Below are 18838 nucleotides of genomic sequence, written 5' to 3'. Positions count from 1 at the left end.
GCATCACATCCCAGGCCCCCAGAGCCCTCCCCTCCACACAGAGGTCACCATCCGATCTGGACTTTCCCCGTGATGTTTTATGCAGGGTGCATTTTTTCACCATCAAGGAGGACATACTACGCCTAGCATGGGAAAAGGGCCCGATTGATTTTGACGGGGCTCCCATCAGGATTTTCCCTGACATTTCAAGCAAACACGTGTCATGCGCGGTCTCATGCGACCCTTATTAGAAGTAATCCGCGAGGCTGATGCCACCTACCGATGGGGTCACCCCTTTTATCTCATAGTTAAGAAACAAGGAGCGGAATTCTACCTCCGCACGCCGGACCAACTCCCTGCCCTATTTCATTTCATTGCCAGACCTGTGATTGATGTGCCTAATTGGTTTGACTATTTGCTCTCCCAGGACACACAAGGCCCAGCTCCCCCCAGACAAGAGGGTCAGGCGCTCAAGATCTCGCCCGCCAAACCGAGAAGCCACAAAGATGCATCCGACCTCCCTCCGAGGACTAAACGCTCTTTAACCTACAGATTTTGGTAAGACTCTCAGTATCTCCTGTCAACAGGCTTCTTCCACCTTCCCCCTACTTTGGCGATCCTCCCAGGAACACTACAGCTCCCGCACAAGAACCTCTCTACGCCTAGGGGACTTACTTTACAGGTTTTTCACCATCTTTTATTGTCCTGCAAGGCTCCAAAATGTCTCCCAGTTGTCATTTTTGTTTTTCTGAGGGTTTCTTTTCTTTATATGGTTTGGGTTTCTGGGCATTGCTGGGGGGAGGGGTGACACATTATGTATGATGTATCCTTGAGTTGTGTTGGTCTCATGCCATTCTCTCCCTATGTTTTTGATGGGGGTGGTGCTGCTGGGGATGGGATGCATCTTCCATGCCTCTCCTCTGACCTTACAGTCTTGATGCACTGACAGATGGGATGTGGAGGACCCCACTTGGACCGGTCTTGGAGATGGGCGAGCTGACGTGGGGTCCCTTTGTCTTAAAGCCACCTCTGCAGTGCATCAACGCCAGATGATCATAGAAAATTGAGCTCTACCAGGTTGCACATACTTGCCTGAAACACAGTGGCGCTCTTGGGTGTTTTGCCTAGTTTTTGTTCTACATCTCATTTTATTTAAGATGGTTATTTTGTTTTATTCAGTATACATGATTCTGAAGGTCCCTACCCAGTGCATCTCCCATCCACCAAAAATTTTTCTGCAATCCTTGTTATTATAGGTTGTATCAATTACTGATACACAGCGCTCCTTGCTGCATTGACCACCCCCACTTAGGGCGGCCTCCCGGTTGCTATACTTTTTTTTCTGTGTTTCAACCAGGAGATCACAGAGTAATTTTATTACTAACTTAGTTTTCTCCCACCCTCTTACCCCTGCCTCTCCCTCCCCTTCCCCTCTTCTCCACCCTGTCTCCAGCCCTCCTGTTCCCCTCTTCTTTTCGGTGTTGTTGCCCTTCGGCGGGGTGGGGACGTGGACTAAAAGTGATTGTCCTCCTCGCCCTATCAACAACTCTCAGCGCTGCAGGTGCCATAATGGGACTCCTAAAGGTGACCTCCCTTAATGTACGTGGCCTTAACGTCCCGGAAAAGCGTTCTCAACTCCTAGCTGACTTACGCAGAAATAAAACTCAAATTGCCTTTTTACAGGAAACCCATTTTCATGGTGACCGCATTCCTAAACTGACTAGCGTTTTGTTCCCGACGGCATACCACAGTATCTCGCCTATCTCCAAATCTAAGGGGGTTAGCATATTGGTGGCAAAATCTGTACCATGGACGTTTGGGGCGCAGCGGGCAGACCCCCAGGGCCGTTTTCTCCTGATCAAGGGAATGGCGTTCGACGTGCAGGTCACTTTTGCCAACGTCTACTTCCCCAACACAGACCATGCACAATTCCTATGCGGGTTAATACCTAAACTGCTAGAGTTCGCTGAAGGGATGCTCATCTTTGGGGGCGATATGAACTTTGCGATGGATACCCTGTTGGACACCTCACGGGGTGCCTCACATCTCTCATATGCCCGCCTTAAACGAATGAAATCTGATCTTCACTCTTTACGTCTGGTAGACCCATGGCGCCTTTTACACCCCAAAGACAGGGACTACTCCTACTTCTCACAAGTCCATCACTCGTACTCACGACTAGACTATTTGCTTCTGTCCCATAAGGACCTGCCAAGGGTAGTAGACTCGTCCATAGATGTCATTTCCTTTTCGGACCATGCTCCAATACACCCGACGCTTCAATTGGGACCAATGACTAAATCCCCACCTTCGTGGAGATTAAACGAGTCGCTGCTACAATCTGCGGAGATTCGTGCTGGAGGTGCAGGCCAAACTACAGGAATACTTTTCACTAAATGAAGCCTCGGTCCCCAACCCCTTGGTGATGTGGGAGGCACATAAGCCAGTTATCAGGCATCTTAATAAGCATTGGGGCACGTCTTAAGAGGGAAAGAATCCGCAGAACGGAGGAGCTTCTTCTTCAGATTAAGACCCTAGAGTGTACACACAAGGCCAGCCTAGCCCGCTCCGTTTATCAGGAGTTACTTAAAGCACACGAAGAGCTTCGCTCGCTTCTATTGCATAAAACAAAAGAGAAGTTGGCTTGGTCACGACGCACGATGTACGAATTTTATAATAAACCTGGCTCCCTCCTGGCCAGAGCATTACGAGGCCCTCGCTCCAAAACTTACATTTCCCACATCCTGTCCCCTTCGGGTCGGAAGGTCTTTACCTCATCTGACATGGCCGAGGAATTTCGCTCGTTCTACAGTGGTCTCTATAACTTAGACAAGCCCCCTTCTGATGATCCTAACTCCACTGGGGGACTCACCCCTTACACATATCTAGCCTCTTCTGGCATGCCATCCTTATCGGCCGATATTTTGGAAGAACTTGAGGACCCCATTACGGTGGAGGAGTTGGGGGTAGCATTGGCCAGCTCCAAACCAAAGAAAGCTCCAGGCCCTGATGGCCTTACTCCAATCTATTACAAAACCTTTTTTGAGACGCTCTCTAAAACGCTAGTAGCTTCACTTAATTCGATTACGAAAGGCAACTCCTTCCCTATAGATTCCCTTAGAGCTTACATATCTCTCATCCCCAAGGAGGGAAAGGACCTGCTTCGGTGTGGGAACTATCGACCGATAGCTTTACTGAACACCGACTTGAAATTGTTTGCCAAGATCTTGGCGAACAGATTGCTCCCACACATACCAAGCTTAATCCACAAAGACCAAGCAGGCTTTGTTCTCCAGCGAGAACCCCGTGACAACACAATTAGGGTGCTTAATCTTATACATGCCGCGAGGACCTCACGGCGACCCCTTCTCCTGCTGTCAACAGACGCGGAGAAGGCTTTCGACCGGGTAGATTGGACGTTTGTTAGGGCTACTCTAGAGCATATTGGTCTCGGTGCGTCGATGCTCAGTTGGATACTGTCACTCTACTCCAACCCCACAGCCGCGGTCAGGGTTAATGAAACTAGGTCGGGTTATTTCAACATCCGGAATGGCACCCGGCAGGGCTGTCCCTTATCCCCCTTAATCTTTATACTTACGCTGGAACCTCTGCTATGTAAGATACGGGCAAACCCCCATATTAAGGGCTTCCGCAAAACTTCAGGGGCGCATAAGGTCGCCGCTTTTGCAGATGACCTCATCTTCTTCTTAGGAGACCCTATCGCCTCGCTCCCCATTCTGCTCCACTCCTTGCAGGAATATGGGGCTTTATCCCTATTCAAAATAAATATGTCTAAATCTTCCATGCTCAATATTACACTGGGTTCGCACACTATCCGACAATTACGTTTGGAATACCAGTTTCACTGGGCAACTGATTCCATCCCTTATCTGGGAGTGGCTATCACCCCGGACCCTGTCGACCTCTACCAAGTAAACTTTGCCACTCTACTACGCAGACTCAAAACAGATCTACAGCAATGGCACTCCCTCACCTTAACGTGGTTTGGACGTTGTAATGCCATCAAGATGACAGCACTCCCGAAGGTGCTCTCCCCATCCGTCTCCCACCCTCTTTCTTTAAGCGAATCGATGCATTGTTTCGAGAATTTGTCTGGTCGCACAGGCAACCGCGCATTAAATTGCAATTACTCTATATGGCGAAACGCAGGGGAGGGGTGGGACTCCCGGACATGAAAGCATACTACAGGGGAAGGCATCTCACCAGACTGATAGACTGGTATTGTCACGCAGAGGCCAAACAATGGGTTACTATGGAGTTGGAAGACTCCGGTGGTACAGCCAAGAGTTGGCCGTGGCTTACCTCTCCGATCCCAAAGACCATCCAACCCTAGGAAGCACATTGCAAGTTGCCAGAGAAACCTTTCGTAAAACTTTGGTATCACCCATTCCCTCTCCCATGGTACCGATTCTAGGCAACCCAGACTTCCCTCCAGGCTGCCAGGGTCCAATTTATAGGTCCTTGTCAGCAGAGAATAGATGGCCTCACCTCCACGACTTTCTGGGTCCCAATGGCCAGCTTGGGGCGGCTGCCGGATTGGAAGATCTTGACCCGCCATTGGACTTTGAGTGGACTCCAACTGTGTAACTTTATACGCCGATGCGCTCAGACTCTTGGTCCTCCACGCCCACTTACGGAGTTGGAACGTATATGTCATCGCAGAGAACCCATACGACACTCTCTCTATCCTTGATTTACTCATCCCTGATTGCTCCGGCAGAGGGCTTTGTCCCCCCCTTCCTCGCTAAGTGGGAAACCGATTTGGGAGTTCGCTTGGATGAATCACAAAGGGAAAAGATCCTACACTTCGCCCAAAAATCCTCTCTAGCCACAAGGGTTCAGGAGACATGCTACAAAATTGTGACTAGATGGTACAGAGTGCCATCCACCCTGCATCGGTTCTTTCCGCAGGTTCCAAGTCTGTGTTGGCGCTGTGGATCGGGTGAAGGAACAATGTTCCACATTTTTTGGGACTGTTCCAAGATTAAACCTTATTGGCGGGAGGTGACACGTACGATCGAGCATTTGACAGGTGCCACGTTAGAGGGGGATCCTGGGGCATGTCTGCTGCACCTCTCTAGACGACCAATCAAGAAGTATAAAGCCTCCCTCACTATTCAATTACTAAATGCTGCTAAGGCCTGTATCCCTCTATTTTGGAGATCGGAAACCCCACCAACAAGGGTCCAGTGGTATGTCAGGGTCAACGAACTGCTTGATATGGAAGATCTTACAGCCACCTTACATGACAGGGAGGAGGCCTTTCGGGAGACATGGCGCCCCTGGCAACACTTTATCTATCCTGAAGCTTACCTCTGGGAGGTAACATAGCTTGAACATACCCCCGTATGGGGGCCCCGCCTGGCTGGGGGGGGGGGGGGGGGGGTCGCACCACCGTTCTTCTTTATCCCTCCCCATCCTCCCCTCTTCCCTCCCTCTCCTACTCATGTTTCCTCCCTACTTCTGTCTCTTCGTTCTTCTTCTCCCACTCTCCTCTAGCCCCTCTCACCCCTCTTGTATTTTTATCCACCTCCCTCTATTCCTCTGGCTAAGGGAAGATATGGTCAGATATACTGTATATCATGATTTACATCGCATTGTGGTAGTAACCCTCTGCTGGACTCTACTGATCTGCGAGGGATCTTTTTATCCCTGGTCAGTAGAGAGTTTTTCATTATTCTGTTGTTTTATCTTATTATCTGTCGGATCAGGATAATTGCACGATCTAATAGACCGTAAAGGGCCATTCTTAGGAAATTACTTCTGGATGGGTATTAAGATAGGTTTCATTTCTACCCCACAGATCGTGTAATCAAGAGAAATGTTAATTTATACGTTTATACAGACATCAGACTCTGTTAAAGGCTTATCCTTACTTTTGTTTTACATTATACATAAAAGCTGTATGTGATTTTGGTACTGTGCACATCAAACTGTAACATGCATTTTTTGGAAATAAAGGAATTAAAAAAAAAAAAAAAAAAAGACCTGCAGCTGTAATTGCAGCAAAAGGTGGTTCTACAAAGTATTGACTCAGGGCTGCTGAATATAAATGCACGCCACACTTTTCACATATTTATTTGTAAAAAAAAAAAAAAAATAATAATTTGAAAACCAGTTATCATTTTCCTTCCACTTCACAATTATGTACCACTTTGTGTTGGTCTATCACATAAAATCCCAATAAAATACATATTTTTGCTTGTAACATGACAAAATGTGGAAAATGTCAAGGGGTATGAATACTTTTTCAAGACACTGTATATGAAAGAATAAATGTGTTATCATGCATTTGACCACTTTACCCGCTATGTGTCATGCCTCATTTAAAGTCCCAAAACCCCCCTTATACCCATGATGTATGGCAACACTGTGATGGGAGACACCCGATGTATGGGGGTGCCATGATGGGGATACCCGATATATGGAGACACTATGATGGGAGACACCGGCTGAATACAAATGCACGCCACACTTTTCACATATTTGTAAAAAAATTGTGAAAATCATTTATCATTTTCCTCCCACTTGACAATTATGTGCCACTTTGTGTTGATCTATCACATGAAATCCGAATAAAATACATTTACGTTTTTGATTGTAACATGATAAAATGTGAAAAATTTTAAGGGTTATGAATACTTTTTCAAGACACTGTATATAGGGCTTTAATGATGCTAGTAGTAGATAGTATATTGGTGGATATCATCTTATTAGCACCCTTGATAGTGGTTTTATGATCACATACAATATAAACATGGCTACATCCCGACTAAGGCCTGTTGGCAGAGGCTACAGTCTGGTGGAAGGCATTGGAAACCCACTCATTTGGCATCTTTTTAAAAATTAGTGTTTAATAACTAAAGAAAGCCATTTTCACCTTCCTAGGGTATATATGTTTTTTTTAAGGGTAATCTGCTCACTGCTTTGTGCACAAAAGTCATAGTAGGCAATAGTAGAAACTTGCTTTAATCCTGTCACCAAGAACTTGTCTCACCTATGACCAACCGTGATTAGCATACCAAGTTCACCTTTGTGCAGAATACTCTGTTTACAGATCATGGACTGATGCAAGTCATGGCCACATTAGAGTTTAATCTTTGTAGTTCTTCTGTAAAGAGTTTGGATCTCTAAAGCAAACAATGTCGCAATACAAGTAACTGCTTCCAAACCAAAAAAAAAAAATCCAAAGAATACAAGATCTCTGCCACACAGCTATTATATGATACATTAAACAGCACAGTTCAGTGAAATCTTTATCCTATTTATTATTACTGCCAATAGTGTGAAACATGAAATAGAAAGAACAAAAATCGGAGAGCGTCACCCCTGAATTTTACTCCAAATACTCCACTTTCCCTACATGCTTACCAATTCCCACAAACTTCATCAAAAACATTGTTGCGCATGCCCATATACTGAACATCTGTTGACTCCTTCAAATTTAGATTGATACTTTTATATAGCTTTAGCCCCCCATTCACACTTGAGTGTATCATACATAGGCGATTGAGTATTTGTGAGTTTTTTCTTTATGTGCTTTTAGCAGTGACGTGCCATAGAGGACCTTCTTTGTACCTATTGAAGTCAAATGAGACAAAAATGCCCCATTCTCATTTATGGGGCTCATGTACCTTTTTGAGCTTCAGATGTGGATCTATTTATTTATTTATTATCTACAAAACAAACACTTGAATGCTCAATGTGAATAGAGACAATTTAAAAGCATGAGATTTGGCTTCTTAAACATTGCGGAGATTTGTGTTTCAAGCTAACACTCAGGCACCATTCACACATGAACATTTTGTGGCTCAAAGCTGGAAGCTCCAAAATGCTCAATATTCAAAATCCTATACATTTCAGTGGTGGCTATTCACAGATGAGAGCTCAGATGCCCGAATCTCTAAAAGCTATACGAGATACCTTTAGCAGATTTGAGTATTTTTGGCCCCATAGACTTCAATAGGAATGCCTGAAAACGCTTGAATCAAGCATTTTTTTCCCAGGTGTATTTCAGGCTTTTTAGAGCCTCTAAGAATTGGTCTCCTCCTAGCGCTTTTTACTGGCTAAAACAAAAAGCACCTGAAGCCTGAATATACATGTAAAAACACTTTACCTATGCATCTAAGACACTCATATACGCATGCAAAAGCACCTAAACGATCACTGGCTAACAAATGTGCATGGCTTATCTTTAATTGTAAGCAACTGCAGGATTATATAGCAATATACTAGAGCATGTACATTTACAGTGGTTCTCAAGCCATAGCAATGTATTTTTTATTTTTAATAGCGCCCCCCCCCCCCCCCCCACACACACACACACACACACACACACACTTACCCAAAGTCCTCACTCAATCCCATGCTGTGCCTGTCTGTAGTGACTCCTCTCTCCCTGCATTCACAGGAGAGAGGCATCAGTGGGAACCAATGACTCTTGCTGCTGTCAATCAATTCCTGTGAGTAGAGAGTAGGGGGAAGAGCCGTGCTGTGTCTGTGTCTGTCTGTCTGTCTATGGATGCACACAGCCTAGCTCTAGACCAGGGATGCCCAGCATGTGGCCCATGACCTCCTACTCTGGGATGGCGGGTAGGCAACCCCAAATCGTGGGTTACCAACCCTCTATCCCAGAGTATCAGTGTTGTGAATGAATCTGGCGGTAGAGGAAGCAAGTAGCTGCGGAGCAGAGCTGCACAAGCCGTTGCTTCCTGTATAGCGCCAGCTCCTGTCACAGGCAAAGTGATACCAAATGCACTCTGCCTGGGACAGCAACAGCTGGCGATACCTGAATGGAAGACTGTCAGTAAAAGGTAACTTTATTACTAAAATCTAATATTTGTGCATGAAGTATATATTTGGGCATATCGGTTCTGCAGTGGTTACAGGGCTGCTTACAAACTAATCTGCAGGTGCACCGCATCTGTGGGTTACCTGCACTGAGCCATGGACTTTTGATATTACCTGTGGGTTTGGTACGCTTTCAGAAAGTACACCACACCTGCATGATAAAATAGGAGTCTATGGCAAAGTGCAGCCAACCCGCAAGAAAGCCACAGTTGCACTGTGCTGCACCCTAGATGTGGGTAAAGCAGAGCCCAGCAGTGTGAAAGCAGCCTTAGGCCCCTTTCACACGATCAATCCGACCATCCATTTACCTCTATGGAGTGGCAAATGTAAAACGGACTTGTGTCCATTTACACCCTCCTACCTATGGGTGAATCGGAGGCCCCATAGTGTAGTTGGGTGCTGTGTCCATGTCTGCTCCACTCATTGTGGCCTGCAACCGGTTACCAATCTGCTTAAGTGGCCCTCGCTCTTCAAAGGGTTGGGCACCCCGCTCGAGACTGAGCCTGCACATCTGCCCCCCATAGCAAGCGGCTTGCTTTGGTAACAGACAAATATGAGAAGGAGCTCTGAGTGCCAGTGGGGGGACTCCAGAAGAGGGGGTTTGGGGCCACTCTGTGCAATACCATTGCATAGAGCAGGTAAGTATAACATGTTTATTTCACGAAAAAAAAAAATAAAAACCCACACACCACACCAAGCTTTATAACCACTTTAAAGCTGTATTTCAAACTTTTTCTATGCAATTTTTTATTAGAAAGTTTTCCATGGGTACAATACAATAAAGAACTTGTGATATGGTCTTCACACACACAAGAATAAGCAACCATACAGTCATGGAGTCAGCAGTCTCAGAAAATGAGTCACTATAGATAAGTCTAAATGTAACAGACATAATAGCTAAAACAGGAAAGTCACCGTTCTCAGGTGACTGACTGGTCACCAGTCCGTGTGGGAGTAATAATCTTCAAAATCTCCAGTTAGGCTTTAATAAAAGCAGACAGCTAAAAGGCATTGGCCTGCTGGGAAAACGACTATAAATTCTTGCAACATATTCAAAGAGGTATTAAGGTCTGGTTCACATCTATGCATTTTAAGTGCATTTTCAGTTTTGCAGAAACACACCACAGTCCATTTAACATGGTTTCCTATGGGTCACGTTCACATCTGTGCATTTTATGGAAAGGGTCAGGGACTAGCAGGTTGTGTTTGTGATTCAATAGTCAAAAACGTGTACTGAAAAATGCAAAATGCATCTGGAATATGTAGCAACTGCAACCTGCATATGAGTGAACCAGGCCTAAAAGATTAGAAGAGATTGAGAAACATTTTTTACTAGAGTGAAAATGGAAAAGATGTAGCGGAATACATTTTTACAAGATTAAATCTGGGCAAACAGCTAAATATTCTGCTGAAAAAAAATATACGGGGTCCATTTAACCTGCCAAATGATTTGTATTGCAGTTTTGTGATTTAGGCACCTCTGCCAGACCTTTGACATCCACTACAGCAGCATAGTCAGGTAAAGAACACACTCCATGTCTGCTGACTGGATATTAAAGCAGCAGCACGCTGAGGAGGTCATCACTCTGCTGTCTCTTCCTATCAACATGTCCACTGTCAGTACATGGCCTAACTGGCCGACGGTGCTGGTTCCTCTTATGGTCCAACAGTTGTGTTACCTGTATTAACTGTGTTTCAAAATTTTCAATTTACTAATACTGGAGAGTGCAAAATTTGGTGCAGCTCTGCATGGTAGCCAATCAGCTTCTACCTTTAGCTTGTTCAATAAAAAGCCGATTGGTTTCTATGCAGATCCTCACCAGATTGTGCACTTCCCAGTTTTAGTAAATCAACCCCATAGTGTACATGGGCTACATACTCTGAAGCAAGTTGATTGAGAAAAATAGCTTACATTGGTCAGTTTGGGATGTGTTTGAGTTGCATTCACATTGGCTTGCATGGAGGGATAAAAGCAAAATATTACAATGCATGGCAAAGTGTACACTGTGCCAAAAGATTCAGTTTCAAAATGTAATGTTATCCTTTTCTATAGAAAACCATTTCCAAATGCCTGTATATTCCAGAGCTACATTTCACTTACCCCCATGGTTGTATTTACAGAACATTTTTTACTACATATATTGGTTTTCTGGCAGCTTGTCTCTGATCCAGGTAAGCTACTGGTTCCTAAATGCCGAGTGCTAAAGGAACCCCACACACACGGCAGTGACTACCCTAAACAAGTACACTGAAGAAGAAAGTCAGAAATCCACATCTCCATGTTTCTTCTAGGTCAGTTATTCAACGTAGTGAAGAAAAAGCAGCAGAATGAAAAAATGATAGTTGCATTGCTGCCAAAGGAGAGGTCAGTAATGGCAAGCTCCAGACCTAAGACCTTATTATATGTATTTTATGAGTTAGGAACCTCATCACATGACAGCATTAAATTTGAAAGCAACAAGATACCTGTAAAAAAAAAAACAAAAAAAAAAACAAAAAGTCTTTGGCTTTAATCCCAACCGCAACACAATCTACAATGCCCTTTAACCTTTTTATCCGGGTAAACCTCAAAAAACATACTTGCATGCATGCTTCTGTGTGCCCAGTCTTGAGCCACCATCTTACTTTCTTATGCCATCAGGAGCTGGCTGTCTCTTCCTGGTCCTTGCAGCCAGCCCCCTGAGGATGCAGCACCAGATCTTGAGCATGCGTAGACAAAGATCTGGGGCTAGGTCTTTCAAAATGTATTGACACAGTACTGGAATTGTGCTCCACATGTGGTGTGGCCTTCTGCGATAAAATAGAAGAAAAGGCGCTGCTCACCAACCCAGTGCATCAGTATGTAGATGAATGTGGCCTCTACCAGCACCGCTCCAGCATGCCCCCCCCCCCCCGACATGTCAGGGGGGCAAAGCTGGAGCGGTGCTGGTAGAGGCCACATTCATCTACATACTAATCCACTGGGTTGGTGAGCAGCGCCTTTTCTTCTGATTATGCTCTTACACCTCTGAACGGTGCACTGATGCCAGCTCCCATTACTGCAATCAGCAGGGAGCTGTCTCAGCAAGTTTCATTTGAACTTCTGTGATAGAAGTCACACAACCCAGAAGACTGCAGGCCCATAGGTGCCAAACGAGATGCAAGATCTCCTGACACTATGACAACATATAATGTGAAAGACAGAGTGCCAGATGTCAGGTACCCGTAGACAGAGAACTGGCTTTTGCATTACATGTGGCTATAGTGTCCAGAGATAATGCAAGTTTTTGGCCCTTCAGCTTTCTGTGTTGCATAATGTGTATCCCATGAGGCTGAAACACAGGAAGTCTATGTCATTTTCGCCTATGCAAGGAATAAGAACGTAAAGAACAGGACTTTAAAAGGGTATTTCCAAAAATATGTAACAATGTCAAATGAGGGGGTAAAGAGTAATATTATGCAGCGTGAAAAATGAGCTGAAGTGGTGCTTTAAGGCCTCCTTCACACGGGTATATGCAAACAGTGGATTCCAGCAGCAAGAACGAGCAGAATCCTAGGGCTGGGATCATGCGTATGCGGAAAACTGGTCCCCCAGTCTGTACAACAAAAAATGAAAGTCTGAGTGGAGCTATCGCTTTTCGCCTGTGTCTGCACTCTCAGCAGTCACCTGTGATTAAGGCTGGAAGAGCAACCCTGGACGCAGGCAGTGCGCCAACGTGCTTTTTCATTTTTGAGGCTGGCTGTGTTAAAGGCAGTTTAATAATTTTTTTTTTTTTGCAATCTTTATGGAAGAAACTCTCATTCCACAGTCATAAAATGATTGGGTGTACAAGGCTTAACATGAAGGGGTGCGTAGAGGCAGAAAAACAAAGTAAGACGCCCTCAAAAAGCGTCATTTTTGATAGCAACTATGTATGATGCCTTAGATATCCATTTGTTTAGTAAAAATTTTCCATCCTGTTCTTCTAAATTTTCTCATCACTGCCGTTGAAAATGAACAAAAGCAAAATTTGACACCACTAGCTATAAAAAAAAAAAAAAAAAAAAAAAAAAAATATATAATATAATACAATATAATATAATATAAAATATATAATATAATATAATATAATATAATATAATATAATATAATATAATATAATATAATATACACACACACACACAAGAAATAGAAATCTCTAATTTTTTTTTTTTTTTTTTTTTTATTGTAATTAAAGCACACCTTTTTTTCTGCAAGAGAATGGCATAATGTGCTGACATGCACCACATACTAGCACATTATGAAATGCTTACCTTGAAAGGAAGCCCTCCAGCAGTGTGCTGTCACCACTGGCAGGGGTTCCATCTTCACCTGGTCTTCTTTCTGTGTTTGCATGCTCCGGCCGTCTGATTGGCCGAGCCACAATGACGTCACTCCCAAGCGCATGGCCGTGGCATTGAGCTCTGAAGGGACGGCAGTGACATCATCGGCTGCATGCTATGTGAATATCTCCTAAACAGTGCACATTTAGGAGATATTTACTGTACATGTAGGCAAGCCTTACTGTAGGCTTAACCAGGAACCAGCACCCACTTTTGGTGCAATCGCCATGGTGATTCACCGGAGGTTTTTCCCCAGCAACCATCTGGGACATGCTACAGGTCCTAGAAGCCTGTGGGACCCCTGAACAGGCAAGTGTCCTTTTATTAAAAGTCATCAGCTACATTATTTATAGCGGCTGACTTTTAAAGGTTGAAGAACCTCTTTAAAAAACAGACATTTTTCTAAGGCTGGGTTCACATATATGTAAAGTGGATGAGTTTTACACTGCATCCAATTTGCATAACATGCGAGTGTGACCGTCTTTCAATGTAGCCGGTTCACACAAGTCCGGGGCGGCTGCAGTGCGAATTTGAAATGGGTCCTGTGCGTTTTTGGGTCCGGTTCAGGTGCAAATTCAGGGAAAAAAAATTGTACCTGAATCACAGCTGAACCAGTGAACACAACGCAGAGGACACCGGACTGCAAACCGCAGCTGGACCTGTGTGAACCCTGCCTAAATGCCCGTACACACGATACGAAAATTGGAAGTAAAATTTAGTCGATTTTCGGATCCAACAAAAGCTGGATGTGCAGACTATGAAATTTTTCCCGTATGTGAACTCAACGTCCGATTTTCGTTCCGAAAAAAAAAAAAAAAAAATCGTAAGAGCTAGACTAAGCATTCTCCAAAACGAAAGAATACATACAAAACTATTCAACACATTATGTCACTTCTGAAGTCGAATTCTGTTGTACGAAAATTTTCGTATGGCGAGTAACCTCTTTACTTTTGACATGAGACTAGCATGCAAAAAAAAAAAAAAAAAAAATTAAAAAATTAAAAAAACAAAACAAAACAAAAAAACGGACGAACGGTCGTCCAAAAATCTGATCGTGTGTACGAGGCTTTAGTCCTACTAATGTTTGGTCAGCTTTACTGACCTCCTTCTTGCACTATTTGGCCACTATAAGGTGTATGGCCAGTTTAAATGAGACTAACTTTATTAGTTGTATTAACCGCTTGCTGACCAGCTGCTGCAGTTTTACTGCGGCAGAATGGCACGGCTGGGCGAAACGACGTTCCCTTACATTGCTTCGCCTTTTGGCCACTAGGGGCGCGTGCCCTGAGTTGATGCGAGTGCCTGGTGGGCGCGATGACCGCCGGGCTCCCGCAATAGCTCGCGACAGAGCAAGAACTGGGATCGGTGTGTTCTTTCAGGGGAGTAGAGACAGTTTGTGTGTTCATACTATGTATGAATACTGATCTCTCTCTCCTCCTAGACAGTCCCATCCCCCTACAGTTAGAACACACCTAGGGAACAGTTAACAGGGAACACTTGATCGCCCCCTAATGTTAACCCCTTCCCTGCCAGTGACATTTATACAGTAATCAGTGCATTTTTTAGCACTGATCACTGTATAATTGTCAATGGTCCCAAAAAAGGTGTCAAAAGTGTCCAATATGTCCACCGCAATATCGCAGTCCCGATAAAAAAAAAAATAAGACGCAATATACGCTTAATTCGATTTTTTTACCAAAAATATGTAGAAGAATACATAATCGGCCTAAACTGAGAAACAAAAATGTTTTCTTTTGATAAAAAATGTGGGATATATACTCTCGAGTATAGGCCGAGGCACCTAATTTTACAGCAGCTACTGGGTAAACAATGCCCATCTGCAGCCGTACCTTTGATTACTAAAACAGCGGGTGTCTCCCGCTGTGCCAGTCTATTCGGCGGCCGTCCATTGTAACAAAGCCCCGCCTCCTCCATGATAGATGGAACACCGATACAGTTTCCCAGCATTGTATCAGTGTTCCTGACACCCGCTGTTTTAGTAATCAAAGGTACGGCTGCAGATGGCACTCTCACTCGAGTATAAGCCGGTGGGGTTTTCAGCCTAAAAAAAACTCAGCTTATACTTGAAAATATATATATATATATATATATATATATATATATATATATATATATATATATATATAGCAAAAAAGTAAAAAAGACATTGTGCTTTTTTTTTCTTCAAAATTGTCGCTCTTTTGTTTATAGCGCAAAAAAAAAATAACCGCAGAGGCGATCAAATACCACCAAAAGAAAGCTCTAATTGTGGGGGGAAAAAAAAAGACATCAATTTTGTTTGGGTACAACGTCGCACGACCGGGCAATTGTCAGCAATGCAGTGCCGTATCGCAAAAAAAAAAAAAAAATGGCCTGGTCATTGAGCAGCCAAATCTTCCAGGGCTGAAGTGGTTAAACAGAGAGCATTCATATAGTCAGGTTTTTTTTTTTTTTTTTTTTTTTTTTTTTTTTTTTGTTTTTTTAAGAGGGGGGTTGCATTAAGAAGCCTACAAGCGGTGACGTGACGGGCTGTACATAACCTAAGCCATTTCTGCAACACACCTCATTTACTTCTACAATACTCACTTGCCAAACAAGTTTCTAAGGTAGGTGGATCATTAGGATGAAGACAGTCCAGGTAACGGCGGACTAGTGAGTGGCTTTAATCACCGCTCTTTGTACTGCTCTACTACATAAAAAAAAAAAAATTACAATAAAAAAAAAAAAAAAAAATGCAGCATAGATTGTGAGCTGTGTGTTATTGTTAAAAGATCTGCAGGCACAGTGACATTGTTGTCAGATCCTGACAGACAGACATGACAGGTGTAAACAACACACAGGTAACAAGAGGCATGCTGTCATGTGTGATCACAGCTCCCTCCAGGGTCATCTAGACAACATCTCCCCCCACATACATAGTGCAGGTGGGACTTGGGTGATCTGTCACTGGATCTAATGGAAGACCTCCACCCTATAAACAAACAGAGCCCAGGCAGGGCCGCTCACCTCCTCCAGGAACTTGGTGACATCGTACACTTTGTGGTGGAGAAGGATCCAGGTGCTCTTACTATGATTGTGTTTCTGTATCTCTTCCAGGGTGTAGTACTGGACTTTCTGCTCCTTGTCAGCCATGATGTATCTGAGACACTGCTACCGAGTCCTCCAGCGCTCTGCTCTGCACTCTCCTGTCTGCCAGCACTGGAGGTATATGACAGCGGCATCCCCGCATCCCTATAGACGTGCAGGCTGCTCGCCCCGCCCTATAGACGTGCAGGCTGCTCGCCCCGCCCTCTAGTCATTGCAAGCTGCTATGCTGAGCTGTTGTCAGTGTTCAGGAGGAGGTAAACCTCTATCATGGTGCTGGATGGAGAGCAAAACCTTCTTATATGTAAAGCCCCAATCCAGCCAAAATGTATTTAACCGCTTCAGCCCCTTAATAACCAGGCCATTTTTTGTGATTCGGCACTGCGTCGCTTTAACTGACAATTGTGCGGTCATGCTACACTGTACACAAACAAAATTAATGACCTTTTTTCCCCACAAATAGAGCTTTCTTTTGGTGGTATTTGATCACCTCTGCGGTTTTTATTTTTTGCGCCATAAACCAAAAAAAAGCAACAATTTTGAAAAAAAAAACAAACACTATTTTCTACTTTCTGCTATAAAACACATCCAATAAATTAAAAAAAAAAAAAAAATCAAATCTTTTCATCAATTTAGGCCAATATGTTTTATGCTACATATTTTTGTTAAAAAAAAATTCCAATACGCGTATATTGATTGGTTTGCACAAAAGTTATAGCGTCTACAAACTATGGGATAGATTTACGGAATTTTTATTATTTTTTTTTACTAGTAAAAGCGGCGACATTGCAGCGGACAAACCTGACGCTAAGTGACACTTTTTGGGGACCAGTGACAAGGGAAGGGGTTAAAGTGGAGGTCCGCTGAAAAAAAAATATCGAAAGCCAGCAGCTACAAATACTGCAGCTGCTGACTTTTAATATATGGACGCTTACCTGTCCAGGGAGCCCGCGATGTCGGCAGCCGAAGCCGATCCGTCCTTTGGCTCTCGGCTGCTGCCGCCGCCATCCTCGGTAAGGGAATAAGGAAGTGAAGCCGTGCGGCTTCACTTCCTGGTTCCCTACTGTGCATGCACTAGTCGCGCTGCGCGTCCTCTCAGGTCCCTGCTGTGTTCTGTGTCTCCCAGAATACAGCGGGGGAGGACGGGGTAGGCACCGGAAGTGGCATAGGTCACCGCAAGCGCCGCGGTGAGCTATGCCAGGAAGTGGGAGCAAATACCTGTATTAGACAGGTATCTGCCCCCTCCTCCCCCCTGAAAGGTGCCAAATGTGACACCGGAGGGGGGGAGGAATCCAAAAAGTGGAAGTTCCATTTTTGGGTGGAACTCCACTTTAACATCAGGAGCGATGAAACGGTTAACTGTGTTCCCTGGGAGTGCTTTCTAACTGTGTGGGGGGTGCATTTACTGTGGGAAAACAGAGATCCGTGTTCCTGCTTAGCTGAAATACAGGATCTCTGTCTTCCCTTCTCAAAGAACGGCAATCAGCCTTGTTTACACAGACAGACCGCAGTTCTGCTGATCTCTGGAACAATCGGCGGGTCGTGGCAGACATAGGGTCCACTGGACCCGCTAATTGGCTCCTGCTGTGTCCCAGTGTATCACAGTGATAGCAGGTCACCTGGCGGCGGGCGTGTGTGCCCCAGACCCTGAAGTGTCGATCACGTGATCTGGCACAGAGCGGCCACCCTGCTGCAGTATATCTGCATGGGGCGGTCGCTAAGCAGTTAAGGTACATATATAGTGCCATCAATTTACACAGCACTTTACAAATACACTCACCGGACACGTTATTAGGTACACTTTGCTAGTACCGGGTTGGACCGCCTTTTGCCTTCAGAACTGCCTTAATTCTTCATGGCATAGATTCAACAAGATGTTGGAAACATTCCTCAGAGATTTTGGTCCTTATTGACATGATAGCATCACGCAGTTGCTGCAGATTTGTCAGGTCCGCTCCAGTGTGAAAGCCCTCACTGGAGTGAATGGAGCCGCTTCTTTAGGGCATTTTTCAGATGCTATTTTTAGCGCTGTAGCGCCTAAAAACCCCCCCGTGTGAAAGGGGCCTAAAAAAAAAGTCCTGCTAGCAGCACCTTTGGAGAAGTGTATAAACCGCTCCTGCCCATTAAAATCAATGGGACAGCGCGGCTATACCGCCAGCAAAACGCCGCTGCGGTGGTGTTTTGCGGGCGGATTTATATAAACCCCTTTCGGCCGCTAGCGGGGGTTAAAACCGCTAGCGGCCGAATACCGCAGGTAAAGCGGCGCTAAAAGTAGCGCCGTTTTACCGCTGATGCCCGCACCGCCCCAGTGTGAAAGGGGCCTAAAGCCCCTTTCACATGGACAGACCTTTCAGGTCCGCCTCGGACCTGTGGACCTGAACAGACACTCCATAGACCTCTATGGAGGGTCGGATGTCAGTGGTGACATGTCCGCTGACATCCGATCCACTCCAATCCGAAAAAGTGTAACGGAGGAAACACCTATTTTTCCATCCGTCTGCGGATCGGATCGGGTGACGACGGAATCTACGGTCCATCATCATCCGATCCCCCATAGAGGAGA

General features: G+C 44.7%; 1 protein-coding gene across 1 annotated transcript in view; it reads right to left on the bottom strand.

Moving 5' to 3' along the window:
* The window catches only part of CYB5A (cytochrome b5 type A), a 49640-nt gene extending 33190 nt beyond the window's left edge, over positions 1-16450 (bottom strand). The window contains exon 1 of the mRNA XM_073631251.1: positions 16198-16450. Coding sequence (XP_073487352.1) covers positions 16198-16323 — 126 coding nt within the window. The 5' untranslated portion in view covers positions 16324-16450. The remainder of the gene's footprint in view (positions 1-16197) is intronic.
* Between the last annotated feature and the right edge of the window lie 2388 nt (positions 16451-18838).

Source organism: Aquarana catesbeiana, linkage group LG05 (genome assembly GCF_042186555.1).
Source record: "Aquarana catesbeiana isolate 2022-GZ linkage group LG05, ASM4218655v1, whole genome shotgun sequence".
In the NCBI taxonomy this organism is placed as follows: domain Eukaryota; kingdom Metazoa; phylum Chordata; class Amphibia; order Anura; family Ranidae; genus Aquarana; species Aquarana catesbeiana.
The sequence above is the reverse complement of the archived record's forward strand: the minus strand, read 5'-3'. Positions and strand labels throughout refer to the sequence as shown.